This window comes from Planococcus citri, chromosome 1 (genome assembly GCF_950023065.1).
Source record: "Planococcus citri chromosome 1, ihPlaCitr1.1, whole genome shotgun sequence".
NCBI classification, from domain to species: Eukaryota; Metazoa; Arthropoda; class Insecta; order Hemiptera; family Pseudococcidae; genus Planococcus; species Planococcus citri.
The window spans coordinates 46,781,868-46,805,374 of NC_088677.1; the positions used below are offsets into that span (position 1 = coordinate 46,781,868).

The window sequence follows — 23,507 nt, forward strand, 5'->3', positions numbered from 1 at the left end:
TAATTCCTGAAGCACTTTCTGCACCAATAATCGGCAGTATGTCGATTACTGGTCCACAACTGTATTTCAAGTACCAGTGATCGATAATTCATTTTTAAGCAAATATCAATTGAAAAACGTATGAAATAGTATTTTTTTAATACAAAAAGGACGCAGAAAGGTATTTAAATTCGATTAGAATATAATTATTGCTTCAAAAAAGTAACTTGCTTGCTCAAATTGTCGTTATTCCTCCAGTCGATTTTTTCTATACGGATAATTTTTTACATGAAAATTATAAGAATCACAGCCCAATCACAAACGACTTCTTCAAAGAACTACAATAACCAGGATAGTTCCCATTTTTATTGACATGATAAATTATTAGTTCCTGCGTTCATTCTAACTTTATTTGGAGCACTGGTTAAAATAATACAGATTCTACAATGGTTTTAAAAATTATGCCGATTACTGGGTCTCATTTTTGGTTTGTCGATTACTGGTGCAGTTACGTTAAATGCAAAAAAAATGTTCTACAACGCCCCTGCATAGGTACCTTCCTATATATTGATAAAAAAAAATCTTGAAAATTTTTCGAAGTTCCAAGGTCTCAAAGGAGGAGAAAAAAGATTATTCAAATAGAATCGAGTCCTAAATTTGCAATTTTACCACGCTTCATTTTCACAATTTTTTTTCCTTTACTCTTACATACTTAATTGCTTTAAAAAAAACAACAACAACAACAAATGAAAAGGTTGATGACCCATTACGTTTAGTACGTGATATGCATGCCTTTATTTTTTACCAAAGTATTAGTTATCTAGCGCCTATCTGTTTAATTAGATTTCTTGAAAAGAAAAGAAAAGTAATGAAAGTGTTGTTGGTCTTTCCATTAAATCCTTAAATGCAATTTTGAGCACCAAAATGTTTTTAAATTTCACAGAGTCAAAGAGTGAATGAGATAAAAATATTAAAACTTTTAGCTAGTGTGGATATAATGAGAAAATTTTAATTAAAATATAGCGTTTTTTTATTGTCTTATTTTAAATACTTAAGACGTAAGGAAAACTCCCGATTCAACCATATCGTACTGATTATAGTGCCTACTTTCTTCCTTACTGACAATGAGCACTTGGCACCCAACTTGGCAGATTGTAAAATAACTCTAGGTATACCTACCTAATCAAAATTGCGTTCTTTATATACAAATTTTTCATTTCTTTAAACATTTTTCAAGTAGGCACCTACCAACGTTTTAATTTCCGACTTCTACGTACCATGCGGACACTTCATTATAGCCAAATAAACAATTTCTTGAACAATAGCGCCTTAGCTTACATTTTCATGTTGCATTATACACAGTGGGTGGGTAAGCAGCAAATGGAAAAGAATACATAATATACATAAATAAATGATGTACATGTAAAGTACGATAAGTTTTGTAAAATATGTTTTTTTTTTTTTAGTAGTTAGGTACCTATTTTAATTATACCTCAGCCATTTTTTTTTTCAAAACATTGTACTAAAAAAAGTAAACTAGATACCTAATTAATGACAAATTGTATGAGTAACTTTTCCGTGCTTAATTGGAATTTATAGGAGTGTTTGTGTATTTCTGCAAAAATTACAAGTACCTATGGTTTCTCTAATTTTCCAACACAAGGTTACATAATTTTGAAATAAAATTTGCTCAAAAAAATTATGCAGGTTTAAATTTTTCTATACCTAATTTTGCAGTACCTACTACCTACCTAATAAATGTTGGTAGAACCCTCCTTCCCTCCATAATCACGAATATAGGTAGTTACTTATACAGGGGTCGGCGTAAGTTAGTATTCCGATTTGCATAAACAAAAATTTTTTAACACAAAAAGTAATTTTTTTTTCTGTAGTGACATAGTGGGGAACGAAACTATTATTACCAAGGTGTTGGTGGGACTTCTATGAACACAACGCACTACTTACATGACCCTCTATCTACTAATTACACACAACAGGGTGTTAAAGAAAACTCATCAGTTTTCGAATGCGAATACTAACTTACGCCGACCCCTGTATGTACTTACGTATTTCATAATTGCCCGTCAAAATTCCTCCCGTAGTGGTACCTAATTAATTCTAGTTCTAACTTCATGCTTTAATGACTAGGAAATTGATTAAGAAACCCATCCAATTGAACCATTCCAATCGAGGATCCATAGTTTTCTATGAAATTGTAGTGAAACGAGTTACCAAGAAAAAGTTATATCTATGTTTTTATCGTCTAATGTAAGGTAAGTTGCTAGCTCTGGGTATGGTACCATGCATATAGAAGATTTTCTTTCCATTTATGAAAACCCCCTATTGCGCCAAGATTATTAATTGTATAATGCATCTAATTTATCATTCAAAAGTATAGAGACGATAAATTAGTACATAAATATAATGTAAATTGAGATTTTGTACACGATGTACGAAGACGATCGTTCCTGGTACAGATAAAAGTAAAGTTGCAAAATGTACGATGAATAACAAAAAAGAAAAAAAAAATCCTCGTACTAAGTAATCTATTGATAGAACGGAACGACAATGACATAAATTCAATAACAAAGCACGCATTGAAAAATCGAATATGAGAAAATTCTGCAGGAAGCTGAAATTCTGCCCACGTAATGGTATAATGCATTGTACTACCAATATCGGTGATTACTCGCGAACGCCTCGGTTTATTCAACGTTATTCAGATCCACTTGATCGCAATTAAACGTAATTTAACGGTACCTCTACCTACCTATCTCAAGTATTTAGATCTAGAGCTATAGTTAGATGGTAGTTAACGCGGGACCGAGATTCACACCTAATGAGGAAGTTTCCATAACAAACGAACAATATATACCAATGTGAATCTCCTTTCATCAGAGGTCCACAGACTTGTTTGTGTGGATATGGTTACCTTGAACTGAACTGATCAGATGTTTGATCGGATCACGAAATCGACATATCGACAGGTTCACTTATTTCACTTTCTGCTCACTACTGCAGATCGTTTTTTTTTTCATGTTGACGTCATTTATTTGTTTTTGAATAACTGGACGTTTGTTGGAACACGCCACGACGTTGAAAAAAAATTTCGTATTGTTTTGTTTACATTTTTAAAATACCACAAAATATTCGATAAGTTACTTCGGACGTGAAATTTTTAAGATTTTTTCATCATGTCGCTGTAGATATACTCGTATGTAACATGTATTTACAATATTCGTGTACAAATGTTCAATGTTACTTACTGTATGTACCTAATACACAGTTGCAATTCGAATTGAATATGTAATTTCAGAATGACTCGTACTTAACGAGAAATTTATTCATCATCTTGGTGACTGTTGATACGATATATATTGATATTTACAGTGCAAAAGTTCTTATCTATTTTATCGCAGTTCCATCAAAGTCAAACACAGCATATTCTTACATTGTGAAGGTTATTTTCGGATTTCACAATTTGATATTCATCTTTCGAATAATTTGTAGATCTAGATACCTACCTACCTTTTTTAAAACTATTACAAACAACAATTTTATTCTACACAAATGAGAATATCATAAAAATAATGAAGCTGAAGTAGGTAGGTACCTAACCTACCTATGTAATGTTTTCATTTTTACATAAACCGAGTAAAAATGGAAAGATAAGTAAGTAGGTCATAGGCTCAAGTACCCTATAAAATCAATCAGATATCTTCGATTGGGATATATGTAGGTACTTGTACTTGTACTTAGAGGTCTGTAAGAAAGTATTTACGAAAGCATGGTTTACAAAACGATTCCCTAATATTGTGAACATCTCTTTACCCTCTCTTTAAGTTTGAAGGATGAATCCTTTCTCATCGATTTCGAGACACATCTGAAGCTAGATTATTATATCTGAAAGAGAAAAAAAAAGGTCGTTTCTAAGAAATCAGGGATGCGCAAAACAAAAAGAAAAAAACAAAGAATTCCCAACAAAGATAACGAAGATTTCTCAAGAGATGGCATTTTGAATTGATTGAGTAATAAGTACATGTAACTATAAAGTTGATGAAATAATTTCAGGCAACAGTGATGAAAATGTGTAGAAAAGTTGACGAAAAATGTTTCCAAGCTCTCCTTTCAAAAAACGAGTTTTTAAAAAAAATTTCTAATTTTATTTAAGACTATTCCTTTTTGTTCACTTGATCATGTCTTCATCCAAAATGTGTGTCGAATTGTACTCAAATATCATAACATATGTATACCTATGCTTTATTTCGCGGATAACGATAGGGCAAAGTTTTAAAAAGCGCTGGTCTCGGCCAAGTGGAAAAATATTGGATCTGATCAGGTGAGGAAAATCAACCATGTTAGAGCAGCTTAAAATTTTTTGTTTTTGAAACTTTATATCGATGAAAAACGACGTAAAAAATCAAAGTAAATCATTCGTAATAATGATTTTTTCAGCATCGAATGTATTTAGTTTGCTGTACAAAAAAGAACTGACCCATTGCAACCTTTATCAACTTTGGCTATCGTACAATGACAATACATAATATGAACGTAAAACTCCGATAAAAAATTTCGATTGACGCGCAAAAATACGAGCGAAAGTTAATGAGAATGCTGATTTGATTTCGATGAACTTGAAAAATTGTTCAATGTTATGTAAGTAAGGCAACGAAAGTGCACCTATCCTGACTCTTGATTTAGCTAATTAGAAAAAGAGCGTTAGTAATGACGATAAGTGATGCAACAATGTGTCTGTTAGTGTGTAAATCATTTAAAAAAACCATAACGTGAAAAAAAATTACTTTTTAAACACTGATAAGAATCATTCTAGATAGGAAAAACACTTATTGGTATGTACTTCTTAGAACTTGGAAGTCTTAAACTATACACAATCAACGATGGGCAATTATATTTTAAAATATGTAGTATGTACATAGTACGTACGCTCATCAATAATGCGAGACGAAATAACCTAGGTACCTATTGGCTAGAGGCGAGAGTCAACGGAGTCGAAGTCGAAGATTTGTTAAAATATGCAAAATGCAAAGCGCACGAAGCGAGTAATAAAATAACAATAACCAAACGCATATCGTGACAATAAAAAGAATTAATGAAATGTCGGAATACGTTAAACTCCGAGTACCAAGGTCTTTTATCTACTGTGCGTCGTCGTCAAACGACGTTTTCATTAAGTTTAAAATGAAATTCTATAGAAATTTCTTTCCACGTACAACCTTTGCTGTTCTTTCAGGTTTGGGTAAATTTTTTTTACTCCCAACTGCTTGTTTAAATGTTGTAGGTAAACATGCAGATTTAATTCTGAAATTATAGTGAGTCGAATGAGTAAAGGTATCAAACCTGTTAGTTGTTCGTAATTTTTCGTTTGAACTGTTTGAAGTCGGATAATGAAACAAAAAACGACGAGGCTGATCGAAATCAAAGATATTAACTCATTGAAAAGCAAAGCTCATTAAATTTGTGACAGATATTCGACATGATTACGTATCTAAATGGTTTGTACCTACCTACTTACCTACTACCTACTTTAAATCAAAATCTAAAGGAAAAAAAACATTTTTATTAACTAAGGGTTGAGAGTTGAGAAGTCTCAATACCCCCATTTTTTCCTATACGAGTAGGTACTTATACATTTTTTTGAATCGGGTATTTTACCTAGTTTACAATTTCAATAATTTTTAGTAGGTATTCTCGACTTTTCATACCTATTTAAGAACCTATTTTTTTCCAATTGCCCACTAGTTTTCATTTTTTGTTTTGTTTTTTTTTGTTTTTTTGAACTTAAAGAGAGGAAGAACCCATGTGTGGCGGGGGAGGGTGGTAGAAAGAGATTCAGATAATGTTACACACATTTTTCTATCGTTTCAGTCAGTGTAGGTAGTCAAATTACCTTGCAATGTCAACTGTTTGTACGAAATATGTACCTATAATGTGAGTTGCCAGCAGGCGAACATTATTAATAGGAGACGAAGACAACCCAGTTATCTCAGTTCAGTGTATTACATGAAAGACAAAATACCTTAATTATGTTTCAAAATACAACCAACAGACTCGTCAACAAGTTAATAGAATTAATTTCATCGAGCTACATTGTATAATGTATAAATTTTTTCCACTTCCTCGATTCCCTAGACCATAATGACCACTTTAGAAATGTTAAGCAACATGTATAAAGTCGTGTCGCGAAATTTTTTGCAAAGAAATTAATTACCACGCTTATGATAACCAAGGCAAAGCATCTATTTGAAAGAATTGTGAGACGACTGAGCTGAAAAAAAAATTGAAGCACCGAGTATGGTATCGTTTTTATTTTCACCAGCAAGAGACTTGTGTCATCTTCTATAGGTATATACAGTACGAGTATGAATATTAGTATTGGTAGATATAATGTACTTTCAAGTACTTATGTACATACCTAATACCTATACCAATATAAAAGCATTGGAAATTGCTTAGAGGGATTTTACGTTAGAAACTTTCAGTGTTTTTGATAAATTATATCTTAGCGTAGGCGTTGATAGTTTTCTTTCCGTTCATGTTGGAGTAGTCGTCTATTGGTATAAATCAGAGCAATTGATATTATCATTTTCAAGTTGGAAGGTGGAAACTGACACCGGTTTTTGTGAGTTATTTAACCTCTTAGTCTTAGATAGGTACTGTTGCATTTATCGAATAACATAATAAATTTACTAAAGCTGATTAATCAGTTTATGAATTTTCCAATTTTATGGCATCTTTCGTTTTCTTGTTAGATATTTTTCATCTACTACTTATACCTGCGTAATTTTTGCACATCATAAATAAGTAGGGACTCAGCTCAATTGTTAGTACTCATAAGAGAATACCTAGGGTAGATTATTTTAGTATCTCTATTGGATCTTTAAAAACGGCACCACGAGTAGAATGCATTCCCTGAGCCTTTTAGTAAACCAATCAATAATACGATATTTTCCCCTATTGTTTCTGAAGTTCTGCAATTTTATTGAAAATTTTTACAAAATTTTTAAATACAAAAATTCGGCAATCTCATTTCTTAAGGCAATTTTTACGATTATCTGTAACCCATTTCAGCAACCAGTTCAATGGTCTCATTTTCCAACCAAAAATTAATGTTTTTCGACTCAATACTGATATTTTTTCAATTTTCCTTTCAACTTGACCGAAAATAAACTTTAATTAGGTGTAGGTAAGTAAATGGAAAGAATTTCTGCACAGCATTTCATTTTTTCGATTCAACCGACATTGGAACTGTATCACCATTTCTCAATCCTCTCTTCCTCTCATAAAACTCGACCCGAAAGTAGGATTTTTCTGAAATGATTTTCTACAGCTTTACTATGAGATTTATCTCGATCAAACTTTCAACATAGGTACCTATTATATTGATTTACCTAAATCTCTAAATTCCTCAAATTTTAATTTTATGGTTTTTCAGAGATTTCCAATAGATCATAAATGGAAACTTAATAATTTAGAATACATAGCCTATGAATTCTCGATAACAACGTAAAGTTACACATCAAGAAAACTTCCAGTTTTGAAAAACCATCAAAGGACTGTAGTTTATCTCAAAAATAAATCTTCGAGATGGAACAAATTCAAAATTTTTCAAAATAAAAACACAAAATTATAGAGCATACAACATTTTTCTATTGGTATAGTTACTTAGAAGGTATGCGTATTTTAGGATATTTTGAGGTAACCTAGAAACTATGGAAGGTCCAATAATTACTTACCTATACCTACCTACAAAATTCAAATTTTTTGATTTTTCCTTCAGAAAAAAAATAGATTTCTGAAAAAAAAAACTCAAAATCTTGTGAAAATAATGAAGAGAAACAAAATTGCACAGATAATTTTCTCAGGTACCTAGATCTACCTGCGTGCAAAGTGTGATGCGTAAATTCTAAGAAGCTTTGCTTTCAAGATATTTCGAGTAAAATTTGGATAGGAAGATGAATTTCATTGACACATGACTCATGAACCACCTTGTGGTTACATAGGCTACATTTGAAAGATGATACGCACCAAGATTTGGGCTCCATGAAGAGAGGGATTTTCCTGATTTTTTACGTCACGCTTTATTAGTGAAGAACTGTTTCGTGGCAATGAAATAGATACGTAGGTATTTTAAGTACCTAATTATGTCATCAAAAATCAAGCTTTTTTGCTTGTTTTCTGTTTTTTTTTTGTCCATATGATGATTAATCTCTACGATGGTAATATTTCCTCTGCCTCTAAGTATATTATATAATATTTTCGAGTTTCTTGTTTTTTTAAAAGCCAGTTTTGGCCTTTGTTGTCATGGAGCAGTAGGTAGGTGCTCGTCAAGAAATGTTCACACAAAATTATGGCCATCAACATTGATTTAATTCGATCTTTGATCAAAAGATGCGTTCAAATTTTTCAAAAACACATAGGTAGAGGTACCTAGTACCTACTTCCTATATTTAAAGATTTCGCTCATTTTTTTCAATCTCAACAAAAAAAACATTAATTATTCGGACAGATTATTTGTCTGGTTACTTACATACTTGTTTACTTCTTAATCAATCAGTCCGTGTATTTTAATTTTTTTCAAAGTAATTTTATCAAATTAGCATTAAAAAAAAGATAAGAGAACTTTTCAAAGAATTTTCCCCAAAGGATGAAACTTGTTTTCATCGTTTGGCTCGAGTTTATCGTGAAATAATTCATCAGACGTAGACGTCTTTTTAGTGAATTTATCGCACCATACTGAAAACTTTAGAGCTCGAAGTTCAAAATTTATGAACTACCATACACGAAGCGTAAGTAAGTAAGTTGATCGGTAGCCATACGTAAAGGTAACATGCCTGCGAGAAATAATTTTTGCAGCGTTATTTTATTCGGATGTAGTATCACTCTGCTCATTAACAAGGCTGCGAATTTATCAAAATTTGATTATTTGATACCACTCCGAGCATAAGCTAGTTTAATAATAATGTAAAAGCGATTATCCTTTGTGCATTTGTTAGTAGTTGAACGATAAACGAAAGACTGACTGTGTAACATGGATGTTTATCAAAGCTCGCAATTAAAATCGTTTCATTAAATGAAATTTGTCGTTTGCATCATACGTACCTATCCATCTACTCGTATCTAGGTACTCGAATTGGCCGGCTTTGTGCTTTCCCAGACACTGATAATAAAGAGCAAGTGAATAAATTGCTTCCCTTAACAGCATTTTGAGTACGTATAGGAACAACAAGAGTACAAAACCCCTTGATAGGCTACTAATTGTAAGTATGTAAAATTAGAATTGGTAAAACCTGGCGTTTTAGGTACTCGTACTTAGTTTAAACGCAGTAGCAATTTTAGCCCACAGTATTCCAACGATAAGAATCTAAACCAAACCACGTACCTATTAAAAGCTTCTTTTTTTCGGAAAATCACGGCAAAACTTTCTTAAGGTAGGTAGGTAGGTAAGTACCAACTACGCGTACATAGTAGGTACATAAAAGGGCGAGTAACTTCCGTTCCCATAAAACACGAATAATGGGGGACATTTTCCCTAATTTCTCGACCTTAACGCGGCTATAGCCGTTTGCGTAGATTATAATAGCCCGGGTACTAACATTTAAGCGATCTTAAATAATTCAGAGTTAAAAAGTGGGCAAGACACTTACTGCGAAAAGGTGCGAAGATTTTCTTTGAAAATAAATAAGACACTTTGAAACGAAAAATAACTGAAAATTCGCAAGTTTACGCGCAAGAAAACCACACAAATTCAAAAAATTTTCACAAAAACTTAATCATCACCCGACTGCCCGCTGGCCTCGGCCTTTATTCATGTACTAACATCACTTCTACTTTTCGTCTTGAATGATCGCCTAACATCGATGAAGCCGGCAGTGTTACGACCTTCGTAGGAGATCCCCCTCTTTATCGTAATGGTAATAGTACACATAACAACAAACTGGTTCCGCAGTGATGACTAACTTTGGTACTTTTCCCGCCAAAAATTACAGGAAATCACTACACGCGTTAAATAGTTTAGGTAGCAAAACCGGATTCGCGAAGATCGTTTACGTTTAGGAACGATCTATGCGTTATAGGAAGTGCAAGTCGTGTAAGTATGTACTTGGCGCTATAGTTTTGTGTCTATAGATCATTTGAATACTGTACCAAGATTAGAATAATTTGTACCTACTACCGAATAGGCACAGTGATTGCTTGAGTTATGGAACTTGGAACACAAAACACAATTGTGTTGCGAGTTGCGAGAAGCGTCGATAATAAGTGTTACATACTTACATTTAATGGACAGGTTATGTTATTTATTTATTTTTATCGTATTTACTGTAATAATGGAAATTGAAGGAAAAAATTCGAGATACTTTTTAAAGACTAGTTTAATTATATGGCAGTTTGATAGCGTCAATTTTCGGTCAAAAAATAAATTTAGGTAATTATATGTTTACGATTTGATAGCCACTTTTTGTTCAATTAAGGTGCCGTGTTTTTTTTTTTTCAAGGGTACCTATGGTGCAATTGACGTAAAGATTCGAAATTTCGCCAAAAAAAAAAGGAAATAGCATCGTGATGTTAAAAATTTTTTCGCATTTGTTGAAATGATACACTTATAAGGTACCTATAGAAAAATAAGTACCTAAGTTGAATACCTACCTGTTCACTTCTTTTCTCAAGCATCATATAACGATGTTGTAATAGATAGGTACCGAACTAAATATTTATGTCTTGTACTTATTTAATATTTATTTCAAATTTAATGGATCCGGTAATGATATGTTGGCATATTTCTATTATAATAAATCGAAAAAAAAATACTTTAACAACTCGGCAAAAATATAAAATTACCTAAGATAGATTTTCTGCTGTAGGTAAGTACGAGTATCGTACCTCTACCTATAATATACGAGAAATCTAACGTGCACATGATGGCTTTAGAAAAGCTGATTTTCAATTACCTAGTTAATTGTTCAATATTTAATTTTTAAATTTTGAGATGGTCCTGCTAAATATATTTTTGGGGTATTTTTTTATTTATGTTTTATTACTTATTGTTTTTGTTTCAACTAAGGTACATTACTTGCCTAAGCTAAATTTTTTTTTTTTTTGAAGAAATCGTCAATTTTTATAAAAGTTGAATACACATCAACAGCCGTTTTACTTGGTGAACGTTTAAATTTTTTGTTCAACTTTGATAATTTTGCTAAAATTCATCAATTTTTCTAATTTTTTCCCTTCGACTACCAGCGCACTGGTTAGGTATCTATCTACCTACTTTTTTAAATCATGATTATTGGTATATAAGTACGTTGTTTGACTTTTTCAAAATTTCAACAAGAAGTCATACCTACAATCTTGAATCAGGCAGTAATTTATCTCTCTTTAATTGTTTTCCAAAATAAATAAGGCATTCATGAGAGAAGCAAATAATTAGTCAATTGAGAATTACCTATGTATTTTGACCTTTCAATGGTTTACCTACTCTAAGACTTACCTATTCCACCAACCATTTGAACTTGAAACCAATTTCCATCTCATTTCAAATGTGTTTTGTTGTTTTGTTGAGGTCACTCTTATTCATTCAAAAATTGATGTATGAACTGTACTAACTGTGTACCTACTGCATCGCAAAAAAATTTTCATTTTTTTCCTTTTTTTTTTAAATGGGCGCGTACACTTTACAAGATTTTTACACTCAGTTTCGAAGGGTTTTATCTAGATATGGTTTGACGAGTTGATTTTTTTGATGACGCAACTTTGAAATTGAAAAATTAAGCAAGTAGGTAAGCCTACCTATATTAAACTATCATTTCTATAGAGCGCTAGAAAAAAATTAAATATGTACCTGTGTACCTACGTACCTTTGCTGAGTATTTTTTACTTGCACAATTGAACAAGATCCACGTGCTTTGGCTGCTGAAATCATACGATTACATATTCATAAGGCGTAATTTACGTTGTTGTTGCTGCTGCACTTGTAGCATATTGACCATCTAATGACCCGCATTTAGAAGAATTTGTGGCATAAATGAGTACTCTCACTTTGAAAAAATATTTTTCTGTTACCTGCAGGATGCCAGGAACTAACCAAATAGCAATTGTTTAAGAGTACTTAGTACTTACTTACCTATGTCATTAAGTACTTACGAGTATGTCAAAAATTAATACTTTGGTATTGAAAAGTTAGCCGGACCATAGAGCGAATAATTATACTCGTACTTAAAATTAAATTTAGGTACCTCATAAATAAGAACATATGGGTAGTAGGTATCCTATCATGTATGAGGGTTCGATTTATTAATATGTACGATCACGATTTATGGACAACGGTTGTAAGGAAATGGCTGACGTAGAATATTTTTACTAACGTCACAATTTTTTTCTCTTTTAATTACACGTTGGAAAATCGATTGCCAAAATGATCAAAAATACCATCGTATAAACCGCATTTATTAAGTAGATAAGTAGGTATAATAATAATAATAATAATAATAACATATGTGTATACTCGTACATACTCGTAGGTACACATACGTAGTTGATAGTTGTCCATCGGTTTTAACTTATAAAATACGAGCAAGTATAATATACTCAGCAATCGAATTTAAACACGAACGTGCAAAAATGTTTACAAATACACTTACGCGTCATTGATTAAGTTGGTGCGTCACTCATAATATGTAGGTATACATATATTTTTTTGTTCGCAAGTTTGTATCAGAAGTCAGAATTAGAAGCTAACTTAACACTAGGAATATGCATTCATCCTCATAGGAAGGAATAGGAGTATTAGGTATGGAAAACGTCTACCAGTTTATGACGCAAATCAAATCGTCAAGAAAACTCGAAACCATGGTGGACGATGTTAGATGAAAACTAAGTCGTTGCCCTTTGCTGTAACTTCAAGTTGGATTCGGTTTATTGCGGCATAATTATATGCGAAACAGATAATTTACCGCGTTTAAATGATTATTATTTTGTATTTTCTCGGTAGCTGTTCAAAATAGCGTGTAAATATGCCAAAAAAAATTACGAGTAAAAAATCACCCGCATGAGATATCGATAAATCAGTAGAATCCTCGAAAATATTCGTGTCAGTTTATAACCAATATGCCTAGGACTAGATAAACTTGTGCTCTTAAAACTTGAAACCTGTCAGTATGTTATGATTTAGGTATGTCCACAATTTTCTCAATTTTACTTGGATTGGACATATCTACCTACCGATGACAAAAAATAAAAAAATCAGTTTAAGAATAAACCTACTACATACTAGTATTAAATGTAGGTACTAGGAAGTGTTTCAAGTGCCAGTCCCACGACTAATGATTGAAGATTTCTTTAATTTATTCGAATATTTACATATGTACTCATCTAACCTTGAATTTGGTAGAAAACAACGACCGACCGCTGAATCAATTGACGAGAAATTTAATAATGCTATTTTAACGTATCAATCAAATAACAGAGAAAACAGTTTTTTAATGGAGTACTTATTTTGTCTATTAATTACACCGAATAACCTCGATTTACGATGTCAAAGTACCCACATTTTGTGAATTTTTATTCAAGGAAACCAAACAAAACGCTCATCTTGACATAAACGTGCGTTGAAAAACCCAGTGGAAATAACAACCGGCTACCTACTTATTTTCGTTCGTTTAATACGATTAAGTAGGTACGTAGATTAAACGAAAATAATTCCCAATGAAAAATTTCTACATTACATAATGAGATAGTATTATTAAATTTTCTTTACATTGTCATATTTTTTATAGAATGTTTTTTAACAGCTGACAATGACTACCTAGTACTGTACCTACTACTGTTGCATTGGCTAATTTATACACCTAGTCGCATTCTAAAATAAAGTTGAAACACAATTTGCAATGTGTAACACGCGTAACCCACCACATCTGTGCTCACTGAATGGAAAAAAATTGCAAGGTTTGGGTAGGTATACCTATAACTATTTTATATGTTATACTATTATGCCACTAAATCTGGCTACATGTAGGAAGGTATCTACTGCAGGGTGCCCAGAAATATCATGAACCCCTGAAAAAAGTTTTCTTCTAAATGTTTCGGTTGATCACTGTGAATGATAATAATGATAGCGCATGATTGATTGTTAGACTGAGGTGATAACATTCCACCAATCATATGCATCTATTTCGCATTACCAACCTATATTTTCAATAAAAAAACTTTCTTAGGGGTTCACGATATTTCTGGTCACCCTGTATGTAAGTACTACCTAGCTACCTCTATGTACTATAATCGCATTTGATAACAGTTGATTCTATTGGAAATCTCCTGATCTGTATTTATGCAGCCATACAGGAGCAATGGTTTGTCTATCCTAAAGATTGAAGGATTTCAAACACAAAATTTTAATAAAAACTGCACAAAGCAGAATTTAATGTAATTTCATAAAACTAAATTTACCTAAATTAAAATTTTTCCATCAAGTATGACTTCAAAACATAATTCGCACAAAGACGCCGAAAAGACTGGAAAAAATTACTAAAGGCTAAAAATAATAAACGAAGAAATGCAAACAATGCGACGAAAAAAATGCTCACCAACAAATGCACGAAGTGGACGTAATTTATCCAACATTTCCCATTTGTAGATCAACGGTCCTTACCAAGACTATAGTAATCTTAATTCGTGCGAGAAACGTGATCGTGATATTAACAACTCATTTTATACAACTTTGAAAAAGTCTTCAATTTGGTACATAATTCTTATCTCCTTCGCTTATTTAGCAAATAAGTACAGCTATATATATTTCCACAAAGTCGCCATAAGCGTAGTAAATTAATCCTTTCTTAGTTCATTTGCGATTGTTAAAAAAAAAAAAAAAATACCCGTTGATCGGACACTATATAAATGAACCTACTTTGGTGCGGATTTCGTCAACGTTGAATGCATGCGAGAATAAAATGGCAAACGGCAAAGATCATTTGAATATAAAATTATAAAATAAAAATTCTGCGGTATTTAGATTTAGGTAGCCGAAAGCAAGTTTATAGCGACAAACGCAGCATAATTAACTTTTACTGCGCTCAATGTCGTTACATCCATCAATATATTGTAACGAACCAGCGAAAAAGAATAGGTGGAATACTTACACAAACGATTAAATCAATTCTAAACAGACATTTTCAATTCATACCTATATCGTTAAAACGTCACGAAAACTCATTGACGAAAACTAGCGGAAAGGTGAAACATTCTTCTCAGGTAGGAATAGAAAGCTAAATAGGTACATGACCAGTAGACCTACAATAGGCTGAAAAAAGTTCAATTGATCGTACCAATTGTGTTTTTTTATCAGTTCCAAGGCTATAACAAAAAAGTGCCCACATTTTCAAACATATCGTTAAGTAATTGCCCATGAACCTAACTGTGTTAAAACAATTTCAGCTTCCAATATTATATTTTTCAGCTGACAAAAATCTACACACTTTTTGAATTTGAAAAAGAACGTTGAAAAGCTGAAAAGTTGAAATTTCCAAACGGCACATCGTAGATTGATCTCCTTGTAAATCTAACTGGATACACCCTTACGATAGCAAAACTCAGATCGTTTACCGTCTGTAGCAGATCTTGGAAATTAATTGATCATTGCAGCGCAACCATACAAGTGTTGATAAGTTGGACTAACTGAAAAATTGCAGGAGCTGTTTAAACAGAATGCAAAGAATACATGATCATTAAACATGAAGATTATGTTTTTTTGTTGGATATCTACCATACCTATGTACGGGTATATTGTTTTTGTATTTATTTTCACCTCTTTCTCTCATTCTTCTTTTGATACTTACGTTGAGTTACGTCTAAGAAAATAAGGAATGCGATTAAAAATTGAACTTGGGAGTAGCATTTCAAAATATTATTTTCTAATCGCCTATTGCATATATTCACTATTGAGTTTAGTTGAAAATGAAATACGTAGAAAGAAAATTTCAAATTTCCTTGAAAATGTCTCTTTAAAGTTTAAAATGAAACAAAACGTAAAGTTGAAAATTAATTATTTAAGTACTTGGGTATAAAATGTTTTGTAAAAGAGTATTGGTTTTCAACGCTGACAAAAAAAATGTTCGTAACGAATGTAAATAGCAAATGCAGTAGATATTAAGTAGAGTAGAATACGTTTTTAAATTTCAAGTACTTACATAAGTATGACACAGAGAAACAAAACGAATAAAAATTTACGATGTTATAAACAATTTTAAGTATAGCACTAAAATACATTATGTACTTACAGCAGATGAGGAAATCCCAAATTTAATACAAACTTGATTTTTTCCGCCATGCAACAAATTGATTAACATTCGCCAAAAATGTTTGGTATGTACAATAAACAACACTTCAAAATTTGATGTGCTGGTGACCATTTTTTTTTCAATTCGTCTTTGTTTTATGTTGCTTATCAGGATACGATCTCTCATGAAATTAATTCCAGGGCAACAGCAAACACGTGAAAAATAATACCTATTTCAAATGTTTTATTCGTATTGCTGAAATGAAATAAGTTTGCAGGTTATGGTTAATTTTTTAATAAGTTGAATCACAATAATTTTATAAGCCTATTCAAAAAGCATAAAAAATAAAATGTATTTGCATAGTAATTAAATAAAAACTTTAAACAGATTTTATCGCTGAGAATCATAGGACATCTCGCAAATCACAAAGTTCTAGTAAAATCAACAATTATTACAGTACGCATAAATCACTTAAAGTAAAATGCTGCCATTTAGGTCTACGTAGGCATCATTTCAATCGGTATACAATGGCACTTTGAAACAATTGAATACAAAATCTCACAAATAAAATCACCGTTAAATCATTACAATATACCTATACCTACATAGGTAAATTAAAACAAAAAATATTCAATTTTTAACCTATACTTGTTTCATTTTTTTTTTATAATTTAGAGCAAAAAACGCATTTGGTAACCTTAAGATATGAAACTTAACAGCAAGTAGGTACCGCATAAAATGTATTAGAGATGATTTTCTGAAGGAAGAACCTGGAGTATTAAAAATTTAGAGGGTGTTTTAGTGAAATACTCGTGAAAACATATTGTATATTGTATATGTATAACGATATCTAAAATATAAAATATTTCTCGTATAAGCGAATAAAGAACGTACAAAACGTAATCCCCTTGAGATAATATTATATTTACGAAAAATATTCAAATTTCGCGCACGAAATAGCACTTGAATGCGATAAAAAAAAATAACAAAATCGCGAAAAACAAAAATATAAAATATCACAGTTTGTTTTACATGTCGTCAGTTATTTTTACTAACTATACAAGGGGCAGGTATTTCAAAACTGTATCAACCAAGAAAAAAATGATCTACTTATGCGTTACAAATTATAAAAGCACACTAATAAGCACATTTTTAAAATGTTAGAAAACATTTTGCGACGGACGAACTTACGCTCGAAGTCAATCCAGAAGAAAATTCTTTTATTGTTGCAAAACGTTTCCTCTTGTATTTCTTTTATTCATGAATGTTGAGACAAATTTAATTCGAGTAAAAGTTTTAAAACGAGCTAATATATAAGCACTGTGTTGGTTGATTCCAAAATAAGACCCAAAAGTAGGTAGTAAATATTTTCATTATTCAACAAGGATCGAGTTTCTTGTTTCTTTGTTTGTTATTATACTTTTTAGTCGTATAAGTACATCATTCATTCATTTCCGACATCCGTAATCTTTTTTCGCCCGAAAACAAACTATAATACCTGACTAGTAATCTCGAAGATATACAAATACGTAGATATCCAGACAATCGACGACATAACGACATCAATGTGAAGTTGAAATTAAAGCAAAAATATTACACGACATGATACATATACATAATATAGGTAATGGGTACTAGGTACTGAAATCGCTATTAGCATCATAATTTATTATTACGTACTTTTTTGCGAACAACAAATGATACATTTTTCCATGGTACCGATCGAAGGTAAACATTCTTCGTGAAAAGAATGCCTGCAATAAAAAATTAAAACGTTTTTCTCGACCGAGCTATTTCTAATGATTACTTTTTGATGACAAACACTGCAGAATAAATCATCATCGACGGAGATACCTCGTTGCTGCATTTTCACCAAACGATAGTGTAAATCGAAACAATCAGATACGACGATATTTTTACAACCTTCTTGAACGGATACTTGAAGGTTGTAATCACGTAGCATTTTGACTAAAGCATTTTTTAAACCCGGTATCTTCATTTTATTATCTATACGTTTGACCAAGATTCTCGGATCGATGTAAGAACCTATTTTTTGTAAAAGATAGGTAATGAATTCAGGTTTTGATAAAGAATGATCGACTAATTCTTCCCATAGATCAGGATCGCTGTGCTCTTTACAAAATGATATGGCTTGTTCCATGTCACCGATTTTGTTGATTAATATTTTCAAAGCTTCCTTTGTGTTTCCAATGCGTCCCAGAAGATAAACCATTTCAGGGTAAAGATTTCGTTCTCTGCAAATACGAAGCGCTTCCTGAATAGGATACGAATCACTACGACGTAACAACGGCAACAATTTTTGAGGAGCGAATTTAGCGTATAGTTTGACTAATTGATCGTGGTACTTGCCACCGACGGATTTATGGTCTTTAGTATCTAAAGCATCCAAATATAAATATAAGTATTCGGCATTACCAGCCAAACGCGACACGACATGATCCGTAGTTATACTGTTGTTTCCTAGGAATAATGATATTGCTTGTTGGGTATCTAAATCCATGAGATTTTCGATATCACCGTGCACACTGTCGTATAAATTATGCTTATGGATAAGCTGGAAGACGTCTTTATGTTTTAGCTTTAAATACATATTAAGCGCTTTGTCGTATTGTTCGGAATGCGTATAAAGAATGGCTAAAGCTTCCAGTAAAGTTTGTTTATAATTCGAATCGTTGACCACTCGTTCGAGAACCGCGTTAATAACGGCGTGAATATTGTATAATTTTGGTGGCCATTCTTTCAAAATTTTCAAAAAATTTTCCGGTTCCATTTTCAAAAATTCATACAAGACCATTTCGTAGTACTGAGGTTGAAGTTTATGCTTAGGATCGATGGGCAGGTATTTGCTGATAGTGCGTAGTTGATGGCTGCGAGCAAATCGAAATACTTCTTTTTCCCATAGATCTCGATCTTTTCCAAAGATCTTGGAACATAGTTCGGCAGCTTTAGCAAAGTCTTTAAGATTAATTAAATGATCGACGTATTTTTTGCCGACCAATAATGGAGTATTTCTTTGTAAATATCGATTCTTATTCATGACTAGATCCATTGCTTCTTCGTACTTATTATGAGCGACTAACCATTCGATTCTATCGTCAAAATCATAAACGCTGGCGATTATAACGTCTTTGGGACCGGCGATGATGTATCGATTTTCATCAAGCAGGCAATCTAGATGGTAATCGTTGCAAGTGTAATCTTGATATCCTCGCAGAGTTAAATTATCAGTGTACACTTCGACATATCTAGAGGTGGAATTATCAGCTTGAACCATGTACATCAAAGGACGTAAAGATTTGCCGTTTTCATCTTTTAATTTTTCGTACGCCAGCACAACCAGTTGAGCGGTATCCAATGGACAAATACCAGATATGAAATATTCTAGTTTGATAGTAGCCATCAAAGCAACGTTGAATTCGGGAATATCTTTGATAACGGAATTACGCTTTTCAATTCTGCAAACTCGTACCGTATCTACCCAACCAGCCAGCAAAGTGACGCTGTTTTTCCACATCAAGCTGCATCGGTAATTCTCCGGTATAACGTCTTCTACACGATTCCATTTTATTAAAGCTAACGACACACGGTCAACAATATCGTATACTCGGACTCCTTCGTCCGATGCCCAAGCTATGAATCTATTGTGCCATTTGATATTCTGCACTCTACCAGCGGCTTCGTAAAGTATTGTAGATTTCACTCGAGATAGGAATGTTTTTTCGTGTAAGATAAGTCTATCATCTCCGCTAACGAAACGTTTATTAATACCTGATTTATAATAAAGCGGATCAATGGCTATAGATTTGATACATCTGCCAAGACTGATTTCTTGTCCGTTATCGGTGGTGTATAAACCATATACGTAAGCTTTACCATCATCCGAACACGTAGCAATAAATTCGCCTTTTGCATCCATACTGATTTGGTTCACAGCGACAGTGTGTGTTTTCAGATGCTCGTTGTGAATTATATTGCCTTGATGGTCTAATACATGCACCAGTCCCCATCGTGTACCGATGCAAATGATTTTTGGATGGAAAGCTACGCAGCTGACTGAATCCTTTTGCAAGATCTCCTGTATATCGTTACTGAGCCGTTCGTATTTCAGTTTTGGTTCAATTTCGTCGGTCGATGCCGATGAGCTGTCATCTTCGGCTTCTGAGTTATCATCCGATTTAAGCTTCACTTCTGAATTATCAACGTCATTCATCACTTCCACCATTAAATCGGTAACTGCAACAGGAAAAAGTATTGTTAGACCAACCTTGAACTAAAGAATGAAAATATTCGGTCAATTTGGAAAAAATTAGCACACAAACGTCGAGTTATGAAGCAATGAAGATTTATGTCTTGTCAAAAAACCATTATAAAATGCACCTATATCGGCAATTCCAAATCGTAATTATTACTCAATGAGCTACCAGCAGAATCGTATATTTACACGACGGTGACAGCTTTTTAATACTGTGGGTGGCTCGATGAATAGAAAAAATTTACGTTTTACTATAAATATCCCGGTATGAACAATGCATAGGACATTTGATGGTTCGCATGGTGGCTATTATCGCAAAATGTTCATAGAATTTCTAGCAAATCTGTTTTTCCAAGTAAGTCACTTGTTTACGTTTTTTTCAATACTTACATATTACATATTAAATTTAAATGAATGTTTGAGTTTTAATTTAAATTCTTTTTAAAAAGCATTGACTTATTAAAGGCTTAAACATGCACGGCAAAAAAACGTATTTTTTACACGTTTTGAATTTTTTTACGCATGTTGCATTGATTTTTGGGTTCTAAAAAAATATATGTTATACTTATGCTTATACTCGTACCTTAGGATATAACTAAATTATTTTTGTAAATACCCCGCAAAAGCCCCACTCCATTTTTTAAATGATTTTTTTTAGAATTTCTGCCACTTCTCTCTCCTCCCACCAATAAACACCTAAATAGTAAATATGCAAGAAAAAAATTCAAAAAAATTCCACATAAGTACGCACGCACCTACCTCGTGACTTTTCAGTGAAGATTTCACAATTTTCAGATTCAGACTATACATTTCAGAGATGAAAAATATTACATTTTTAGCACGTAGAGTCACATTACTCAGGTTGGCGTGGGAGAGTTGACTCGAAGATTTTTAGAGATGTTTTCACAATGGAACTAACTTTTTGGGCAAGTTTCGTTAAATTTGGAGTGGGTGAAGATTTTACCATATTATCGTTGGAGGTTCTTTTCTACTCATATTCGTAAAAATTATAAGCTCGATAAAAATAGTTTATAACTCAGATTTAACGTTCACATTTTCGAAATTTTTCATCAAATGGTGACTTTGCAAGTAAAGCATTGTTTTTTCTAATAAGTTATCGAATTTATGTTCCAAATTTCACAAACCAGTTCAACTATTCTTTCTCTCAATGTGACGACAAATATTCGAATTTGATTTGTTCTAATGCGTCATATTGAGTTGTTAGTTCTTATTATGACGACGTTAAATGCAAACGAAAAAAATGAACTTTTATCGCAGTTAATAAGTAACTTAGATCCAACGTTTAAAAATAAAATAAACAACTCTTGAACTCTCTCACCTTATTGAAATAAGAATGAGGAAACGAGTAATCTTGCTGTATAGCTAATCTCAATACAATATTTTTCGCAGGTGGTACTTCTGCAAGCAGTAATTAACGCTGAATTATTACCTGAAACAAAACAAGTTGTATCAAGGAATAATACTAATTTTCACTATGACAACACAAGAAATGAAAACATACATACACAAAACAAGGAATCAAATTATTTAAGAACAAATAGCACTTTACCATTCAACAGAAATTCTCGCCAGGTACCCAATTTATTTCAAAATAAACAACCCGGGTTCAGTTCATCTTTTCTAAATAGACTGAATACTCACGGTCTCGCTATCACTGGTAATATCGGTATAGGAGTGAGATATGCCAGCGGAAATAGTTACAATGGAGATGGAGTTTTAGCTCACCAGAATCATCGCGAAAATACAAATAACGTTTACGATCGTTATCTCGGTACAACTTTTAATATTGGCACCAATCTTCATTTGTTGAACAAAGCGGACGATCACTCATCATATAATACTGGATTGGGGAATCGCAAAGAAGACGACACTGGGAAAATTCTAGCTTCAGATAATTCAACCAACAGACACACGCTGTGGAAACGACTAAACCAATACTTCACTAAATCCAAATCACCAGATGTATTAAATGGAACGATTATTGACTGTAATGAGATGGTAGATTTTGAAAATTGTACTCAAGTGGCCACAAGTAATAGTAATGTTTTGTCACGATTTATCAATAAGTACTTCTCTAAAACTGAGCCTCGAAAAGTTGCAGAGAACGAAACAATATCGGAGATACATTCTCATGCATTACAAAAAGCACTAGGTGACATCGAAGCCGATCATAATAATACTCATTTATTCGACAAGGTTACCAAGTATTTTAATCGAAATAAGTTTTCATCCATTATTGAACAAATTTGGAACGACAGGATAAACATATATCCAAAAAATAAAGAATTTCTTGCTGTAAATAGCGATTATAATACTTTTAGAAACACTGTAAGGGACTTCCTAGTGGAGAGGATTTCAACGTATGTGTCTCAAAATTCGACGAATGAGAACTTCGTACTAAAGTTTGTAAAGAAAACTTTATCGCAGATGATGTCTGATTTTCAAACGCAAGAAACCAAGGAGCAGTCATTAAATGAAAGAAACACTTTGATGAAATACTTGACCGAATATTTCAATAATGAAAGAATAAAGAAATTTTTTCCAGATATTGAAACAATTAGGAATAGTTTTATACCCTCGCAATGGTTCGAATATGAAGGGAGTTATGCTAGTGGATGGTTGAAGAATAACTTCTCTCATTTGCTTGATAAACATTCTCGCGGAAATCTATCTCAATTTTAGTTAAAATTTGATGTTTGACATACTGTAAATTAAAAATAAAATGTTTCACATATGCTATCGGATCATATTTTACTTACTTTCAGCAGCTAAATACTAAATGAACTTCAATAGCTCCAATACTTCAACAGATAATTAATTAACAATCCTCCAGATACCGACATGAAATATCTAATATTTTTTAATGCAGCATTTTTTATGCAGGTATTTTTGATGATAAAACTGTTATCAAAAAAATGAAAACATTTTTTTTGGAAAAAAAAGGGAAATCA

At 32.4% G+C, this 23,507-nt stretch overlaps 2 protein-coding genes across 3 annotated transcripts in view; both read right to left on the reverse strand.

Annotated features, from left to right (window-relative positions):
• Positions 1–9,833, reverse strand: part of LOC135832324 (calcium/calmodulin-dependent protein kinase kinase 1) — a 93,060-nt gene extending 83,227 nt beyond the window's left edge. Inside the window, exon 1 of the mRNA XM_065345497.1 lies at positions 9,645–9,833. The gene's annotated coding sequence lies outside the window, so the exon portion shown is untranslated. The remainder of the gene's footprint in view (positions 1–9,644) is intronic.
• A 6,707-nt stretch (positions 9,834–16,540) lies between these two features.
• On the reverse strand, positions 16,541–23,487 carry lt (vacuolar protein sorting-associated protein light). Of its 2 annotated transcripts, XM_065345501.1 has the most exons (4): positions 23,316–23,487; positions 22,282–22,541; positions 21,875–21,985; positions 16,541–20,516 (listed from the first exon to the last, which is right to left on the reverse strand). In XM_065345501.1, the coding sequence occupies exon 4, from the start codon at positions 20,503–20,505 to the stop codon at positions 17,935–17,937; it is 2,571 nt and encodes an 856-aa protein (XP_065201573.1). In that variant the 5' UTR covers positions 20,506–20,516; positions 21,875–21,985; positions 22,282–22,541; positions 23,316–23,487; the 3' UTR covers positions 16,541–17,934. The 2 variants fall into 2 exon arrangements, with proteins under 2 accessions (XP_065201573.1, XP_065201572.1); XM_065345500.1 differs by lacking the exon at positions 22,282–22,541.
• Positions 23,488–23,507: the final 20 nt, after the last annotated feature.